At 41.6% G+C, this 16,816-nt stretch overlaps 1 protein-coding gene, 1 long non-coding RNA gene and 1 pseudogene across 2 annotated transcripts in view; 2 read left to right on the top strand and 1 right to left on the bottom strand.

The window, feature by feature from the left end:
* The first annotated feature begins 1,027 nt into the window (after window positions 1–1,027).
* Window positions 1,028–2,510, top strand: LOC108515564 (uncharacterized). The gene is made up of 3 exons (XR_001881561.1): window positions 1,028–1,159; window positions 1,613–1,761; window positions 1,911–2,510. It is a non-coding gene; the product is annotated as an uncharacterized LOC108515564 (long non-coding RNA).
* Window positions 2,511–6,449: 3,939 nt separating this feature from the next.
* LOC108515524 (glyceraldehyde-3-phosphate dehydrogenase pseudogene) overlaps window positions 6,450–16,816 on the bottom strand; it is a 15,788-nt pseudogene continuing 5,421 nt past the window's right edge.
* LOC108515525 (probable allantoicase) overlaps window positions 13,834–16,816 on the top strand; it is an 8,599-nt gene continuing 5,616 nt past the window's right edge. Inside the window, exons 1-3 of the mRNA XM_017852467.1 lie at window positions 13,834–13,996; window positions 14,395–14,468; window positions 15,472–15,580. Coding sequence (XP_017707956.1) covers window positions 13,840–13,996; window positions 14,395–14,468; window positions 15,472–15,580 — 340 coding nt within the window. The 5' untranslated portion in view covers window positions 13,834–13,839. The remainder of the gene's footprint in view (window positions 13,997–14,394; window positions 14,469–15,471; window positions 15,581–16,816) is intronic.

Raw genomic sequence — 16,816 nt, 5'->3', positions numbered from 1 at the left:
TTTTTTTTTTTTTTGAGACGGAGTTTTGCTTTGTTGCCAGGCTGGAGTGCAGTGGCACCGGCTCAGGCAGCTCTGCAACCTCCATCTCCCGGCTTCAAGTGATTCTTCTGCCTTAGCCTCCCGAGTAGCTGGGACTTACAGGCACACGCCACCAAACCAAACCCAGCTAATTCTTTTGAATTTTTAGTAGAGATGGTTTTACATGTTGGCCAGGATTGTCTCGATTTCTTGACCTCATGACTTGCCCGCCTCGGCCTCCCAAAGTGCTGGGATTACAGGTGTGAGCCACCGCGCCTGGCCCAGAAAGACATTTAAAAAGAACAGTGGTGGGCAGAGCTGCATCAGAACAATTTTCCAGTGTCAGTTTTTTCTAGCACCTGTGCTACCTAGAGGGGAATATTGTTATAGTGGCTTCAGTTTTGTATTTAACTCAAGGCTGCTTAACAAGCTCTCTTTCCTGCCAGAGTGTGGTACATTTATTTAAAACAAGTTTTTGTGTGTCTTATACGTGTTTAAAAAACATACACAGAACTCTGATCAGGGAGTGTTGTGAACATCTGGTTTTTGAGAATGAATCTGGGTTTCAATAGCCAAAGTCATTGTGACCACTCCTTTAGGAAAGTCATTTTTCTGCTGTGAAGCAGTCATCCCCGGTAGACTTTATTGAAATCCTGTGTTTTAGGAGGATTTGGGGGGTGCCCCTGTCCTCACTTCCTCTCATTGCATTGGGTCAAATTAGTTTCGAGTTTTTGTGGGTTTTTTTTCACAAGCAGCAAACAACCCTGGGTAAGTTGTTAATGTTTTTAAGTGTCCCTGCGTGTCTCTTACCACGTACTCCCCTTTTGTGTAACTAATTTACTTTCTACTCCTAATTAAATACCCTTGTCTGTGAGTGCATACACCCTACGTTGGGTAGGTGACCAGAGGGCCTTCAGCGGTGAGTCCCGGAACTGGGTTTAGGGACCTCGGGGTGGAAAGAGGGCGGGGCAGGCTGTGGGCGTCACAGAGTGGCCCCGCCCCTCCTTCCGCGACTCGGGAGCCGGTGGCGCCATCTTACCCGGCTGCGGGAGGGGTCACAGGTCAGTGACGGAGCCTCTGCGGGTGAAGGAAGACAAGTGGGTGACCCGACCGGCCGTGGTGTTCCAGTCCCCACTGACCGGTAGGAGCAGCAGGGCGTCGGCTTGTGAGGAAGATGGGTGGGGAGTCTGGCGGCGGAGGAGCAGCTGGGGGCGGGGAGGGGTCTCGGAGGAGAATGGGGAGGGGGCGGAACCTCCGGGTACCGCAGGCGTGAGGGGACCCCTGCGGCCTAAGGGGTCGCATCCCTTACTTCCCGAAACTTTCTCCTTGCCCCTACTGTGCCGGGACGTAAATTTATTTGTATCTTTTAATTTTTCTCTTTGGAAAAAGTAAAACCTGTGATGTGTCTGTCATGTGACTGAACTGTCTCGGAGGGAGGGTGAAGATGTGGGGGGTTTCTTAGGGCCACCAGAAGGGGTGCAGTGGTGAGCAAGACGGACAGGCCAGAGTATGTATGGAAAGGTAAGGCACTGGCTTGAGGGCTGTCGCCGTGGTGTCTCCATCCTGGATTAAGCATTTCCTCCTCCTTTTCTAGGTGGCTTTTCCTCGGGGCAGCCCAGGAAGGCCCCAAGAGGACAATGGATTCTGGAACTCGCCCAGTTGGTAGCTGCTGTAGCAGCCCCGCTGGGCTCTCACGGGAGTACAAACTAGTGATGCTGGGTGCTGGTGGTGTAGGGAAGAGTGGTAGGTAACATTTTCCATTTGACAGAAAGCATGGACGAAAAGTACTTAAGTGACCAGATGGGATACTTGCTATCTTGCAATGTTAATACTTAAAATTCTCTCTGTGGGTCACCTTTGTGAGGATTTGACTTTTATTTCTTCTTTTGAAGCCATGACCATGCAGTTCATCAGCCACCGATTCCCAGAAGATCATGATCCCACCATTGGTAAGCCAGATCATCACTTATGTTTCCAAATATACCCCATAAAAATATCTTAATGAATATCAATGGTTTCTGTTTATATTTTGAGCCCCTGGAGTCTCATTCAGATTTATTTATAGACAAGGGTATCAGCAATTGGTAAGCAACTGAATATTTCTTTTTTTTCAGACCTTATGTCATAAGCCATCTTTAGTCTTTTGTCTCTTACTGAACATTAATGGGACTACTCTCTTGTATTTTTTTATGGTTGCATACAGGCCACTTAACGAAGCCTTTTCTTGCTGTCACTTCTCTAAGGGAATGACTTGAGACTCACTCTTTAACTGTGAGTCAGCTGGTTTGAACTTCCACAAAAGGAAGCAGAAAAACAAGTAGAGCCAGGCTGCTGAACTCTTACAACCCAGACATGCCAAGCCTGGACATCTTGCACTTGGAGCTCTTCATTTACTTCCTTATACCTTGAGTTCATTACATAGTAATGTCTTCTCCTATGTCTTTTTTTTCTTTTTTTTTGAGACAGAGTCTCGCACTTTCTCCCAGACTGGATTGCAGTGGTGCGATCTCTGGTCACTGCAACCTCCACCTCCTGTGTTCAAGCAATTCTCCTGCCTCAGCCTCCTGCGTAGCTGGGATTATAGGTGCCTGCTACCACACTCGGCTAATTTTTGTATTTTTAGTAGAGATGGGATTTCACTATGTTGGCCAGGCTGGTCTCGAATTCCTGACCTCTAGTAATCCACCCGGCTTGGCCTCCCAAAGTGTTGGGATTACAGGCATGAGCCACAGCGCCCAGCCTTCCTATGTCTTTTATAGTCCTTAACTCTTGTTGTAGAATGCTAGTAGAGTAAAAAAGTCATTTTGTTTGCTTTGACTTTTTTTTTAATTGCTAGTCTCTACAAAGACTAAGAATTGGCCGGGCGCGGTGGCTCAAGCCTGTAATCCCAGCACTTTGGGAGGCCGAGACGGGCGGATCACAAGGTCAGGAGATCGAGACCATCCTGGCTAACACGGTGAAACCCCGTCTCTACTAAAAAATACAAAAAACTAGCCGGGCGAGGTGGCGGGCGCCTGTAGTCCCAGCTACTCGGGAGGCTGAGGCAGGAGAATGGCGTGAACCCGGGAGGCGGAGCTTGCAGTGAGCTGAGATCCGGCCACTGCACTCCAGCCCCAGCGACAGAGTGAGACTCCGTCTCAAAAAAAAAAAAAAAAAAAAAAAAAAAAAAAAAGACTAAGAATATTACTGTCATTCCTAAACCATAAGGAAGCAGGTTTGATTCCAAGGGTTTATATCCTAATATGAAAGAAAAATGGATGTGGGAATGGGAGAGGACACAGGAAGTCAGCTGTGCTGCTGTTATTTTCTTTTTCTGAAGACGGTGTCTCGCCCTGTTGCCCAGGCTGGAGTGCAGTGGCACGATCTCGGCTCACTACAAGCTCCGCCTCCTAGGTTCACGTCATTCTCCTGCCTCAGCTTCCCGAGTATCTGGGACTACAGGCGCCCGCCACCACCCCTGGCTAATTTTTTTTGTATTTTCAGTAAAGATGGGGTTTCACCGTGTTAGCCAGGATGGTCTCGTTCTCCTGACCTCGTGATCCGCCCGCCTCGGCCTCCCAAAGTGCTGGGATTACAGGCGTGAGCCACCATGCCCGGCCATGTTATTTTCAGTATGTGACACTCTTTGCCATGATTCTAGTTCTCTAGGAAGGATTTCCACTGGGTCAGGCATCTGCTGCTCTGTTTCCCACAAAGCCAATAATGTTTTGTGGTGGCCTAGCTTTTTGTATGGTTATTTCATACGGCAGATGATTCCAGGGATGGGAAAAATGGAAAAAAATCTTGACTTTTTCATGTAGTATATCAAATTTGGAACATTGTTCAGAGATTCAGGCTGGATGCAGTGGCTCACGCCTATAATCCCAGCACTTTGGGAGGTCGAGGCGGGTGGATCACCTGAGGTCAGGAGTTCGAGACCAGCCTGGCCAACATGGTGAAACCCTATCTCTACTAAAAATACCAAAACTAGCCAGGCGTGGTGGCGGGTGCCTGTAATCCCAGCTACTATGGAGGCTGAGGCAGGAGAATCACTTGAACCGAGGAGGCGGAAGTTGCAGTGAGCCGAGATAGTGCCATCGCATTCCAGCCTGGGGGGCAAGAGCGAGACTTTGTCTCAAAAAAAAAAAGAACATTGTTCAGAGATGGTGGGAGTACTAGGAATAAAATGAATTTAGGGCTTATGATAATTTACTTGAGAATTCCAGAAGCATCTTTTGCTTTCTTTCTTTCTTTCTTTTTTTTTTTTTTTTGGACACGGAGTCTCACTCTGTCACCCAGGCTGGAGTGCAGTGGTGCGATCTCAGCTCACTGGCAAGCTCCGCCTCCTGGGTTCACCCGCCATTCTCCTGCCTCAGCCTCCCAAGTAGCTGGAACTACAGGTGCCCACCACCACACCTGGCTAATTTTTTGTATTTTTAGTAGAGACGGGGTTTCACCATGTTAGCCAGGATGGTCTCAATCTCCTGACCTCGTGATCTGCCCGCCTCGTCCTCCCAAAGTGCTGGGATTACAGGCGTGAGCCACTGCGCCCAGCCTCTTCTAGCATTTTCATAGTTTCAGGTCTTAGATTTAAGTTTTTAATCCATTTTGACTTTATTTTGCATATGGTGAGAGATAGGGGACTAGTTTCATTCTTCTGCATGCAGTTATCTAGTTTCCCCAGCACCATTTACTGAAGAGACTGTTCCCTACTGCATGTTCTTGGTGCCTTTGCTGAAAATGAGTTGGCTGTAAATGTGTGGATTTAAATCTGGGTTCTCTATTGTATGTCTGTTTTTTGCCATTACTATGCTGATTTGGTTATATAGCTTCATAGTACATTTTGAAGTCAGTTAGTGTGATGCCTTCAGCTTTGTTCTTTTTGCTTTGGTTATTCAGGGTCTTTCATTTAAATTTTACTTTTTTGAAAAATATTTCTGAGAAGAATGTCATTGGTATTTTAATGGGGATTCAATTGAATCTGTAAATTTCTTTGGATAGTATTGTCATTTTAACAATATTAATTCTTTCCATCTAGGAGCATGGAACATCTTTCCATTTTTTCTGTGTCCTCTTCAATTTATTTCATCAGTGTTTTATAGCTTTCCTTGTATAGCTCTTTCACTTCTTAGGATAAATTGATTCCTCTGTATTTTATAGTTTTTGTAGCTATTGCATATGCAATTGCCTTCTTGTTTTATTTTGTAGATTGTTCACTGTTGGTGTGTATAAATGCTACTGATTTTTGTATGTTGAACTTGTATCCTGAAAATGTACTGAATTAGTTTATCAGTTGTAACAGTTTTGGGTGGAGTCTTTAGGTTTTCTAAGATCATGTTTTCTGTGAAGAAGGCTAACTTGACTTCTTTCTTTTCAATTTGGATGCCATTTATTTCTCTTGCATAATTGCTCCAGCCAGGACTTCCAATATTATGTTATTAAAAGTGGTGAAAGTGGGCCTCCTTGTCTTGTTCCAGATCTCAGAGAAAAGGCTTTTATTTTTTATCCATTCAGTATGATGTTACCTGTAGGTTTGTCATATGTGGCTTTCGTTATTTTGAGGTACTTTTTTTTCTATATCCAATTCATTGAGTTTTTAAATTTTTATCATGAAGTGATGTTGAATTTTATCAAATGCTTTCCAGCATTTATTGAAATGATCATATAGTTTTTGTTTTTGGTTCAGTTAGTGATGTATCATGTTTATTGATTAATGTATGTTGAGCCATCCTTGCCTTCCTCGAATGAATTCCACTTGATCATGGTGAATGATCTGTTTATTGTGTTGTTAAATTCAGTTTGCTGGTATTTTGTTGAGGACTTTTGCATCTATGTCCATCAGTTATATTAACCTGTAGTTTTCTTTTTTTGTTGTTGTCTTTGTCTGGTTTTCGTATCAGGGTAATATTGGTCTTGTAGAATGAGTTTGGAAGTATTTCTTCTGCTTCAATTTTCTTGAAGAGTTTGAGTAAAATTGGTATTAGTTATTCCTTTGATGTTTGGTAGAATTCAGCAGTGAAGCCATCAGGTCCTGGAATTTTCTTTGATGGGAGACTTTTTAAATTTCAACTTTGATCTCATCATTCATCACTGGTTTATTAAGGTTTTCTATTTCTTCATGGTTCAATCTTGGTAGATTGTATGTGTCCAGAAATGTATCCATTTCTTCTAGGTTTTCCAATTTGTTGGTATGTAGTTGTTCATAATAGTCTAATTAATCTTTGTAATCCTGTGGTCACATATCCTTTTGGCTGAGTACAGTGAACTTTATTGATGGTATGTGACAGGGTGTGGCTCCCTAGGCCCCTCTCTCTTCAGAGGGCCTGGCATGGAAACTGTGTCGGGGGAGATTCTTAGTATGGTAGGAGAGTGAGTGTGGCAGGGACTCCCTAGCAGCTGAGAACCTCTCTAATCCTCTTGTGATCTTGCTGGGGCTGGTGGTCCAGGGGCTCTTACTCTTTGGAGGTCATGTGGACCATGAGGTCCACTACCCTGTTGCCAAATTCATTGTCATATCAGGAAATAAGCTTGACAAAGTGGTCACTGAGGGCAATGCCAGCCCCAGCATCAAAGGTGGAAGAGTGAATGTCTGTTAAAGTCAGAGGAGACAGCCTGGCACTCACAATAGCACAGGATGCCCTTGAGGGGACATTCCAATGCCTGCTTCACCACCTTTTTGATGGTATCATATTTGTCAGGTTTCTCCAGATGGCAAGTCAGGTCCAAAACGACAGAGAGGTGGGGATATGGAACACCATGCTAGTGAGCTTTCCATTCAGCTTGGGGGTGACCTTTCCAACAGCTTTGGCAGTGCCAGTAGATGCAGAGATGCTGTTCTGTAGAGCCCTGTGGCCATCCTGCCAACGTTTCCAAGAAAGGGCACCCATGGTCTTCTGGGCCTTCACGGGTCTTCTGGGTGGTAGTGATGGCATAGGCTGTGGTCATGAATCCCTCCATGGTGCCAAAGTTGTCATGGATGACCTTGGCCAGAAGAGCTGAGCAGTACGTGGTATATGAGGCACTACTAAGGATCTTGAGGTTGTTTTCATACTTCTCATGATTCACACCCCACATAAACATAAGGGACATCAGCAGAGGGTACAGAGATGTTGGCTCTTTTGGCTTACCCCTCTAAGTGAGCCCCAGCCTTCTCCATGGTAATGGAGATTCTAGTGGACTCAACAACATAATTAGCACTGGTGTCATTTCACCTGATTTTGCGGGGGATCTTGCTCCTGGAAGTTAATGATGGGATTTCCATTGATGACAGGCTTCCATTCTGAGCCTTGATGATGTTATGGAACTTGCCATGGGTAGAAGCATACTGGAACATGTAGACCAGGTAGTTGAGGTCAATGAAGGCATCATTGATGATGACAATATCCACTCTGCCAGAGCTAAAAGCAGCCTTGGTGATCACGTGCTCAATATGGCCAAATTTGTTTACTCTGGCCTTCATTTTCATCTTGTTGCCTCAGGGACACAGCTGGCACTGCATAAGAAAATGCAGGTGTCTGTCAAATGGAAAAGAGAAGAGAGTCAGTCTCATTTTTTATGTACCCTTTTCTATTTCTGATTTTTTGGAGTCTTTTCTCTTTGTAATTAGTCTAGCTAAAGGTTCATCACTTTTGTTTCTTTTTTAAAAACCAGTTTTTTTGTTTTTTGATCCTCTGTATTATTTTAGTCACCATTTATTTATCCTCTGATCTTTATTTTTTTTCTTCTACTAATTTTGGGTTTGGTTTATACTTGCTTTTCTAGTTTACTGAGATGCATTGTTAGATTAATTTGAAGTCTTTCTACTTCTTTGGTATAGGTATTTATTGCTATAAACTTCCTTCTACTGCTCTTTTGTATCCCATATATTTTTGTGTGTTGTATTTCCATTTTCATTTGTTTCAAGCATTTTAAAAATTTCCTTCTTAATTACTGACCCATTTGTTGTTCAGGAGCATGTTGTTTAATTTACATGTGTTTGTGTATTTTCCAGCGTTTCTCTTATTATTGATTTCTAGTTTCATTCCATTGTGGTCAGAAAATATACTTGATATGTCTTGTTTTTGTTTAGACTTTGTTTAGACTTGTTTTGTGGCCCAAGATATGGCCTATTCTAGAGAATGTTCCATGTGCTGATGAAAAGAATGTATATTCTGCAGCAGTTGGGTAAAATATTCTGTAATGTCAGGTCCATTAGATCTGGTGTGTAGTTCAACTTTACTATTTCTTTGTCGATTTCCTGTCTGGACGATTTGTCCATTACTGAAAGTGAGGTGTTGAAGTCACCTACTATTATTGTATTGCAGTCTATTTATCCCTGTAGATCTATTAATGTTTGCTTTATGTAAGACTTGAAAGCTCTGGTGTTGGACACATAGATATTCATAATTGACCCATTTATCATTACATGGTGTCTTGCCTTTTTTTTTTTTAACAGTCTTTGATTTGTAGTCTATTTTATCTGATATAAGTGTAGCTACTCCTGCTCTTTTTTTGGTCTCTGGTTGCATGAGATGTCTTTTTCCATCCTTTCACTGTCAGCCTATTTGTGTCTTTATAGGTCAAGTGGGTTTCTTGTAGGCAGCATATAGTTGGGTCTTGTTTCTTAGTCTGTTAAGCAACAGTATGCCTTTGATTTGGAGCATTGAATCCATTTAAACTCAGTATTGTCATCAGTAAGTAAGAGCTTACTGTCATTGTGTTGCTTTTTTTCGGATCCCCTCCCCTCCCCTCCCCTTCCTTTCCTTTCTTTTCTTTCTGCCTTAGTTGTTAACTAATTTTCTCTGATAGTACATTTTAATTGACTTTTATTTTTAGCAAATCTATTATAGATTTTTGCATTGTGGCTACCACGAGGCTTATAAAATATCTATAGATATAACAAGTTATTTTAAAGAGATGCCAACTCATCTTAGATCACAAAGAAAAAATAGAAACAAAGAAAACTAAAATCTCTACATTTTAACTTTATCTCTCCTCCCACATTTTGACTTTATGTTGTCTCAATTTGCATGTTTTATATTGCCTATCTTTTAACACCTGTTAATGATATCAACAAAATATTATTATTTTGATAGATTTGTCTTTGGACATGAAGTGAATTACATACTATAATTACAGTGTTGGGGTATTCTGAGTTCGTTAATGCACTTAATTTTACTAGTGAGTTTTATACATTTAAATATTTTCTTTTTGCACATTAGTGTTTTTTTCAAACTGAAGAACTTTAGCATTTCATTTAATACTGGTGGTGGTGAATTCTCTCAGCTCTTGTTTATCCAGGAAAGATTTTCTCTCTCTTTCATATTTGAAAGATAGCTTTTCTGGATACAATATTCTTGGATGGCAGTCTTTTTTTCTTTCAGCACTTTAAAATGTCATCCCACTTCTTCTTGGCCTGTATGGCTACCATTGAGAAGTCTGTTGACGGATGAATTGAAGCTTCTTTATGTTATTTGCTTCTTTTCTCTTGCTGTTTCTAGGAATTTTTATCCTTGACCTTTTTTTTTTTTTTTTCTTGAGACAGGGTCTCACTTTGTCACCCAGGCTGGAGTCTGATAGTATAATCACAGGTCACTGCAGTTTCAACCTCCTTTGGCTCAGATGATCCTGCCACATCAGCATCCCAAGTAGCTGGGACCACTGGTGTACACCACCATGCCTGGCTAATTTTTGTATTTTTTTTTTTGTAGAAACAGGATTTTACCATGTTGCCCAGGCTGGTCTCAAAATCCTGGGCTCAAGCAATCCACCCATCTTGATCTCCCAAAGTGCTGGTTATAGGCATGAGCCATCATACCCAGCCTGTCCTTGACCTTTAGGATTTTTGAAAAGCCTTGGAGTAGTCTTATTTGGATACAATCTGTTTGGTATTCTCTGACCTTTCTGTACCAGGATATTTATGTTTTCATCAAGTTTTGAAAAGTTTTCTATTATTTCTTTGGATAAGCTTTCTACCCCTTTCTCTTGCTCAACTCCCTCCTGAACACCAATAATTCTTAGATTTGGTCTTTTGGGGTAATTTTTTATATATTGTAAGCAATCTTAATTCTTTTTCATTTTTTTCTCCTGGGTATTTTAAATAGCCCATTTTGAGCTCACTGATTCTTTCCTCTGCTTGCTTCATTGTACTCTTAAGAGCCTCTAATGAATTTTCGGTTCAGCAAATGTATTTTCCATTCAAAGGCTTCTATTTGATTTAAAAAATCCTTTAAATCTCTTCATTAAATTTCTCTGATAAACTTCTAAGCTGTTTTTGTGTGTTATCTTTGAGGTCACTGAGTTCCCTTAAAACTGCTATTTTGAATTATTGATCACAGCGTTCATATATCACTGCCTTACTATGATCAGTCACTGGTTACTTGCTTTGTCCATTTGGGGATGTCACAGTTCTTTGCTGTTGTTTCTTATGGATGTACATCAATGCCTGTGCATTGAAGCATTAGTTATTTATTCCAGTCTTTTCTGTCTGCTTTGTTTCAGTTTTTGTTGAATATGTTTGCTTAAATGTAGGGAGTGTGCAATATTTTAGCTTCCCTGGGCCACACTGGAAGAATTGTCTTGGGCCACACATAAAATACACTAACACTAATGATAGCTGATGAGCCCCCCCAAAAAATAACAAAAAAATCTCATACCGTTTTTAAGAAAGTTTATGGATTTGTGTTGGGCCACATTCAAAGCCACCATGGGCCTCATAAGACCCACTGGCCATGTGCTGGACAAGCTTAGCTTAGAGAATCTTTATAAAATTTCCTGTTGATTTTATTTCCTGCTAGGTAGCTGCCTACTTTTCAGCACTAGATGGCACCTTAAGCCCAGGATTGCCTCATTTGTAGTAAACAATCAAATTACTGCCCATCAGAATAGGGGAGGTCCCAGGGAGCATATTCTAGTGGTGTGAGAAGGTTAGCTAGGTGTTTGTCCCCAGGGGACCCGTGGAACAAACCTCTTACAACACGGTGTTGCTGAACAGCAACTCTGATTTGGTGTTTCCTCTGTCTGAGTTACCGGGTTTGCAGGGCTGGGGATGTCTCACCCTCAGTGTGACGCCTCCACCTTATGGCCCATGGGATGGGTCACTGTGGCCCCAATATCCCAGTGGCCATGCCTAAGGTAGGACCCTGTCCCATGAGTCAGGGCTGGGTCAAATAAAGGAGCCCCTGCCTCTCAACCACACTCACCCAGGACTTAACCTCAGAACAGGCATATAGGGGCAGAATGAGAAATCCTGATGTCCTTCCTCTCCTGGGAAGACAGCCCTGCAACCATGGGCTGCACCTGTTTGCAGTCTCCACTTTGCTGATCTGGGAGAGGGTGTGAAGGCGAGGTCTTGGTTCAGACACTGCAGACTCTCACTGCTCTTACTGAATTTTAGCAGATATTCTTGAATAGATGTTGCTGAATTTTCCGTATGCCCTTAGGACCATTTCCAGAGACCTGAAGTCTCTGGTTATGATGCTTTAAAGTGAGACATGAAAATGGAAAGATCTAAACACATGTTTACTAATATTAATTACTCACTGAAATCATCTGTTCTAAAAACAGCGTAAGACAATGAATGAGCAAAGCTTACAAGAGATTCAGGCCTTTTTCCCACTTGTTAATTTAACACACACTATGGAATAACTACTTTGAGCTACAGACTGAGCATTGGCCATATAATCATTTTCCTGACAATGTGTAGGTCAGAGCCAACAGCCTGTACGTTTCATAAAGGAAGGGCCGTGGGTCCAGATTGTCATTTTCGTACACCTGACACTTAGTACAGCATGGGGAACAGAAAAGCTCAATAACTATTTGTTGTTAGATTTAATTGACAGAGTCCTTGTCCTTATGAAGTGAATAACCCAGTGGCGGACAGATAAGAAAAATAACTTTGGGAGGCCGAGGTGGGTGGATCACCTGAGGTCAGGAGTTCGAGACCAGCCTGGCCAACATGGCGAAACCCCATCTTTACTAAAAGTACAAAAATTAGCCAGGCATGGTTGCGCATGCCTGTAATCTCAGCTACTGGGGAGACTGAGGCAGCAGAATCACTTGAACCCGGGAGGCGGAGGTTGCAGTGAGCCGAGATCGTGCCACTGCATTCCAGCCTGGGTGACAAGAGCGAGACTCTGTCTCAAAAAGAAAAGAAAACAAAACAAAAAACTGCAAAATAGTGATACATGTAACAAAAGTATTTTGGCAGAGCCATAAACATTTCTATTTGACTATTTCTGATCTACCAAAATAGCAACTTTATGTGTCCAACCCAGTTTGTATAGGATTCATGAGTTGAAAGAGGGTCTAAAATAGCTTCTGAGTGGGAGCCCTGCTTTTCTGGGTTGAATATGAAGGAACCCTAAGCACATAACAGCTCTTTCCTAATTGGTCAGCGTTGACGACCTGAAGAGGAAAGATGGGCAATGCCTGCAGGCAGATTTCATGTCCCAAGTCTTAATGGCATCTTTAATTGCTCCATGAGGATTCCACCTGGGATCCAGGTGTAAAGGGAAAGGAAGCTGCGGAAAACCAGGCTGATGTCATGGGGACACATTGGGTGCGAATGGGTTGGTTTAAATGAGATGTACTCAGAGGATGAAGAGTCATTTCTGGGATTCCTTGACAGTTGTGATTAAAAGCAACTTTGGATATTAACTCTGTAAAGAAGAATCTTATTTTTAAAAATGTGAAGTAGACTTTACTTTCAACAGATGAATATCTTCTATACCATTAAAGCCAATTATAATATTTAATGAACTAGAATGGCAGTGATACTCCTCTCACAGCCTACCTAGCTCCTGCTGAACGACTCCCTCCAGGATGTTTTCTAGGGTTTTATGGCAATGAAGTTTTGGTTTTTGTTGTTATTTGCAAGACTTCCATTGTTTTACCAAAAAATTTTCAGATCACTCATTTTCACCAAATTTGTAAAATAAAAACATATAGGGCTTGTTTTAGTACAATATTTTGATTAAATTAATTTTCTGTATTAAAAATGCTTGGTTTCCACCTTCTAGGAATTAATATTCGAAGAAACAAAACATTCATTCTACTAGAATCAGATGCTGTGAGTTGATTTTGGTAGCTATTTGCTCCTCTGCAGACCTAATTTCAGGCTGCTGTAGTTCTCAGTAGCAATTTGATTTTGTGAATATTATCTTTTGTATTCTCAATAACGTTGCTAAGCAGTGTGGTGTTGTAAAAATAAAAACATAAGGTTCTTTTGTCTGAGTCTGTGAGAGTCAGCAAGGCTCATTTCTAGCACGAAATATTATTTGTATGGTGAATTTCTCAAATGCTGTTTGACCTTGGAGTTGTTTATTTAATTAAAAAAACTTCAATGCCTACTGTGTGCCCAGACCTCTTCTAGGTAGAGAGAATACAAGAGCGGTACAGAAGTGAACAATACAGATAACTGGTCTGGCCTCCAAGGATTTCGCCTTCTGGGTTTGCGAGACTGATTTTAGCAGGAACTTAAAAAGATAATTTCAGGCTGTAATTAGAGCTCTGGAGTAAATAACCAAGGGGATATGATAAAATGTAACCTGGGGAGCAGGCAGTGGCTGGATGGAGTGGGGAGGAGATAACTTCAGAGGATGGAGGGAAGGCTTTTCTGAGGCCATGCCTTTAAGGTGAGGAACATAAGTAGTCTTTTGGAGAGCTGGGAAAGTTGTTCTGGTACAGGATAATATCAAGTGCAAAGGCCCTGGGGCAGTGGGCTTGTTGTATTTGAGAAACAGCAGGCGGATGTGGCCAAAACCTACCAAGAGATGACACTGGAGAAGACAGGAGGGTCCTGTAGTTGATGATACACAAGCAGCCATTTTTACAAACAATAACTAAGGCACCTTTCCTTTTCAGATGGTGGAATTGCACGACTTAAGAGTATTAGGTACTGGACAAAAAGACTGGACTGCAACCGACCCCAAAGAACATGCAGACCTAGTGGCCATCACTTTTGGGGGTGTCTGTGTAGGATTTAGTAATGCTAAGTTTGGGCACCCAAACAATATAATAGGTAAGATGATATTCTCGGAGCTGGCTTATTTAGGAAGTCTGGGTACCAGCATTAAATACCCCAGTATGGTCAGAATGATTTAAAAGGAAAGGCACATCCCAAAGCATGGGAGTGGATGAGATTAATCTTCCATGTGTAGGATTTGATGCCTTTATGACATGAAGAAAGTCAACATTACCAATTTTTCTACCTAATTTTGGCCTAAGTGTCTGCTTTAAAAGGAAAAGTAAAACTTAACTAACGCTATGATTGTGAATTTACTGAAACATTAACTTTAATGAAAATAATTTATGTAGCAATGCTCAGATGCATGAGATCTGTAATTTAATTACAGCATTGTATTTGTCCTCATAGTTAAAATCATGCAGTTTACCATTCAACAATGTTATTTTCTGTAGGAGTCGGTGGGGCAAAGTCTATGGCGGATGGTTGGGAAACGGCAAGAAGGCTGGACCGGCCACCGATATTAGAAGTAAGAAGTTAAAAATAACTATGGTTTAAAGTTTTTCTAAAAAGTATTTTTTGGAACTTTTTTCCATTTAAATAAACTTTTGCGTATTCTAGAATCCTCATACGCATTGTCCAAAATGCTAATTACTATGATTTACTTTTTCCAAATTTCCCACTGTTTTCATGATAATATCAGGGCAGAGACTCAGAAGGCCAAACATACCGGTCATTGACAGCTACGCCAATGCATTTTTGGAACATTCCTCTGTTTCTTCAATAAAGAAACAAAAGGAGCTGTGATTTAATAATACAAAAGTTATGAATAAATATGTTGGGAGATCTGGGGAAGAACCACTAGTTTAGTAATTCTAAATATCTGTGTATCTCAGGATTATACCACTTATGTGAATTTGTGATGGACAGGGTGCCCTAGAGTCTATGCAGCTGTTTAATTTGGCCAGTAACTAATTTGAGATAGAGAAACCAAGGTGAAGCGAAACAAAAAATACAATGCCTTTCAATTTGCAAATCCTACTGAAAACTTGGTCAGAAAAGTGCTCTCCCCTTCCTAAATTGAATTTCATGTCACCTGATGCTTTGAGATATCAGTGAACAAACTTTCCTTTCTCAAAACTAAGGTTTGAATGTACATCATGTATCAGTATAGGTTTGACCAACAAAATATGTACCTTGAAAGGTCAAAACAAACTAATTAGAGAACCTATGGACTGGATTAGATAAAGATTGCTGCACGTATAACATTTTGCAGGCATCTGTAATTGACATAGAAATTTAGAAAAACTTATCCGGGCCCCATGAGCTCACAAATTGGCATGAGATATTTAAGAAATGATAGCAAAGAGGCAATTTACATGACAGTGATCTACACATCAGGCCCCAGGAAACACTCTTCTATAGTAAGAAATAAAAGAAGCACATCCACCTTTTTCACCTGTTGGTTTTCAGGACTGGTTTCTTGAATGACTCTAAGTTCATTTACCATTTTCTTCTCTTCTGAATTCCAGAATGATGACAATGGCATTCTCTTGGTTCCGGGTTGTGAATGGGCAGTTTTCCGATTGGCACATCCTGGAGTAATAACTCGAATTGAAATTGACACAAAATATTTTAAAGGTAAATGCAAAGCCATAAATAATTACCTTATAATTGGTGTGTTTATTCTAAATATTGAGTTCTATGGAAGTGGGACTGAGGACATGGGGCTCTCGGTGTGGATTCTCCACTTAAGCTGTGTAATTTTGAGCATGCTACTTTAACCCTTAGAACTCTATCTATCTATCTATCTATTAATTTGAGATGGAGCCTTGCTGTGTTGCCCAGGCTGGAGTGCAGTGGTGCAATCTCAGCTCACTGCAACCTCCATCTCCAGGGTCTGAGCGATTCGCCTGCCTCAGTCTCCCGAGTACCTGGGATTACAGGCACTCTACACAACACCCAGCTAATTTTTGTATTTTTAGTAGAGATGAGTTTTTGCCATGTTGGCTAGGCTGGTCTTGACCTCCTGACCTCAGTTGATTCACCCACTGTGGCCTCCTAAAGTGCTGGGATTACAGGCCTGAGCCACTGTGCCCAACCCTTATTTATTTTTGAGATGGAGTCTTGCTTTGTCACCCAGATTGGAGTGCAGTGGCACGATCTTGGCTCACTGCAACCTCTACCTCCTGGGCTCAAGCGATTCTTCCTGCCTTAGCTTCCTGAGTAGCTGGGTTTACAGGTGCCCGCCACCATGCCTGGCTAATTTTTGTATTTTTAGTAGAGACGGGTTTCACCATGTTGACCAGGCTAGTCTCGAACTCCTGACCTCAGGTGATACGCCCATCTCAGCCTCCCAAAGTGGTGGGGTTACAGGTGTGAGACACCATGCCCAGCCAACCCTTTGAACTTTAGTAACCCCTCTATAAATTTCACATTTGGGCTGGATGACCCCCAAAGTCATACAAGATTCTATGACACTATCCAGCTCTTTACTATAGAGGCTCTACATCCCCCTTGGAAAGAGCCTGTGAGAAGCACAGGGATGGGAGGCAGCTTTTTACAGAGAAGGCTCCTAAGCAGATTGACTGCAGAAGAGGAGTGACCATTTCTTCCCCAGGCTTCACTTGTAAGACAGTGATTTACACATTTTAAAAACCATGCACCTCTATTTGTTAAAAAAATATTTGATGGTAGTTTCTTTTGCTGTGCAAAAGCTCTTTAGTTTAATTAGATCCCATTTGTCAATTTTTGCTTTTGCTGCCGTTGCTTTTGGTGTTTTAGACATGAAGTCCTTGCCCATGCCTATGTCCTGAATGGTACTACCTAGATTTTCTTCTAGGGTTTTTATGGTATTAGGTCTAACATTTAAGTCTC

This window comes from Rhinopithecus bieti, unplaced genomic scaffold (genome assembly GCF_001698545.2).
Source record: "Rhinopithecus bieti isolate Rb0 unplaced genomic scaffold, ASM169854v2 scaffold_33937, whole genome shotgun sequence".
In the NCBI taxonomy this organism is placed as follows: domain Eukaryota; kingdom Metazoa; phylum Chordata; class Mammalia; order Primates; family Cercopithecidae; genus Rhinopithecus; species Rhinopithecus bieti.
Note: the sequence above shows the minus strand (reverse complement) of the source record. Positions and strands in the feature narration are given on the sequence as shown.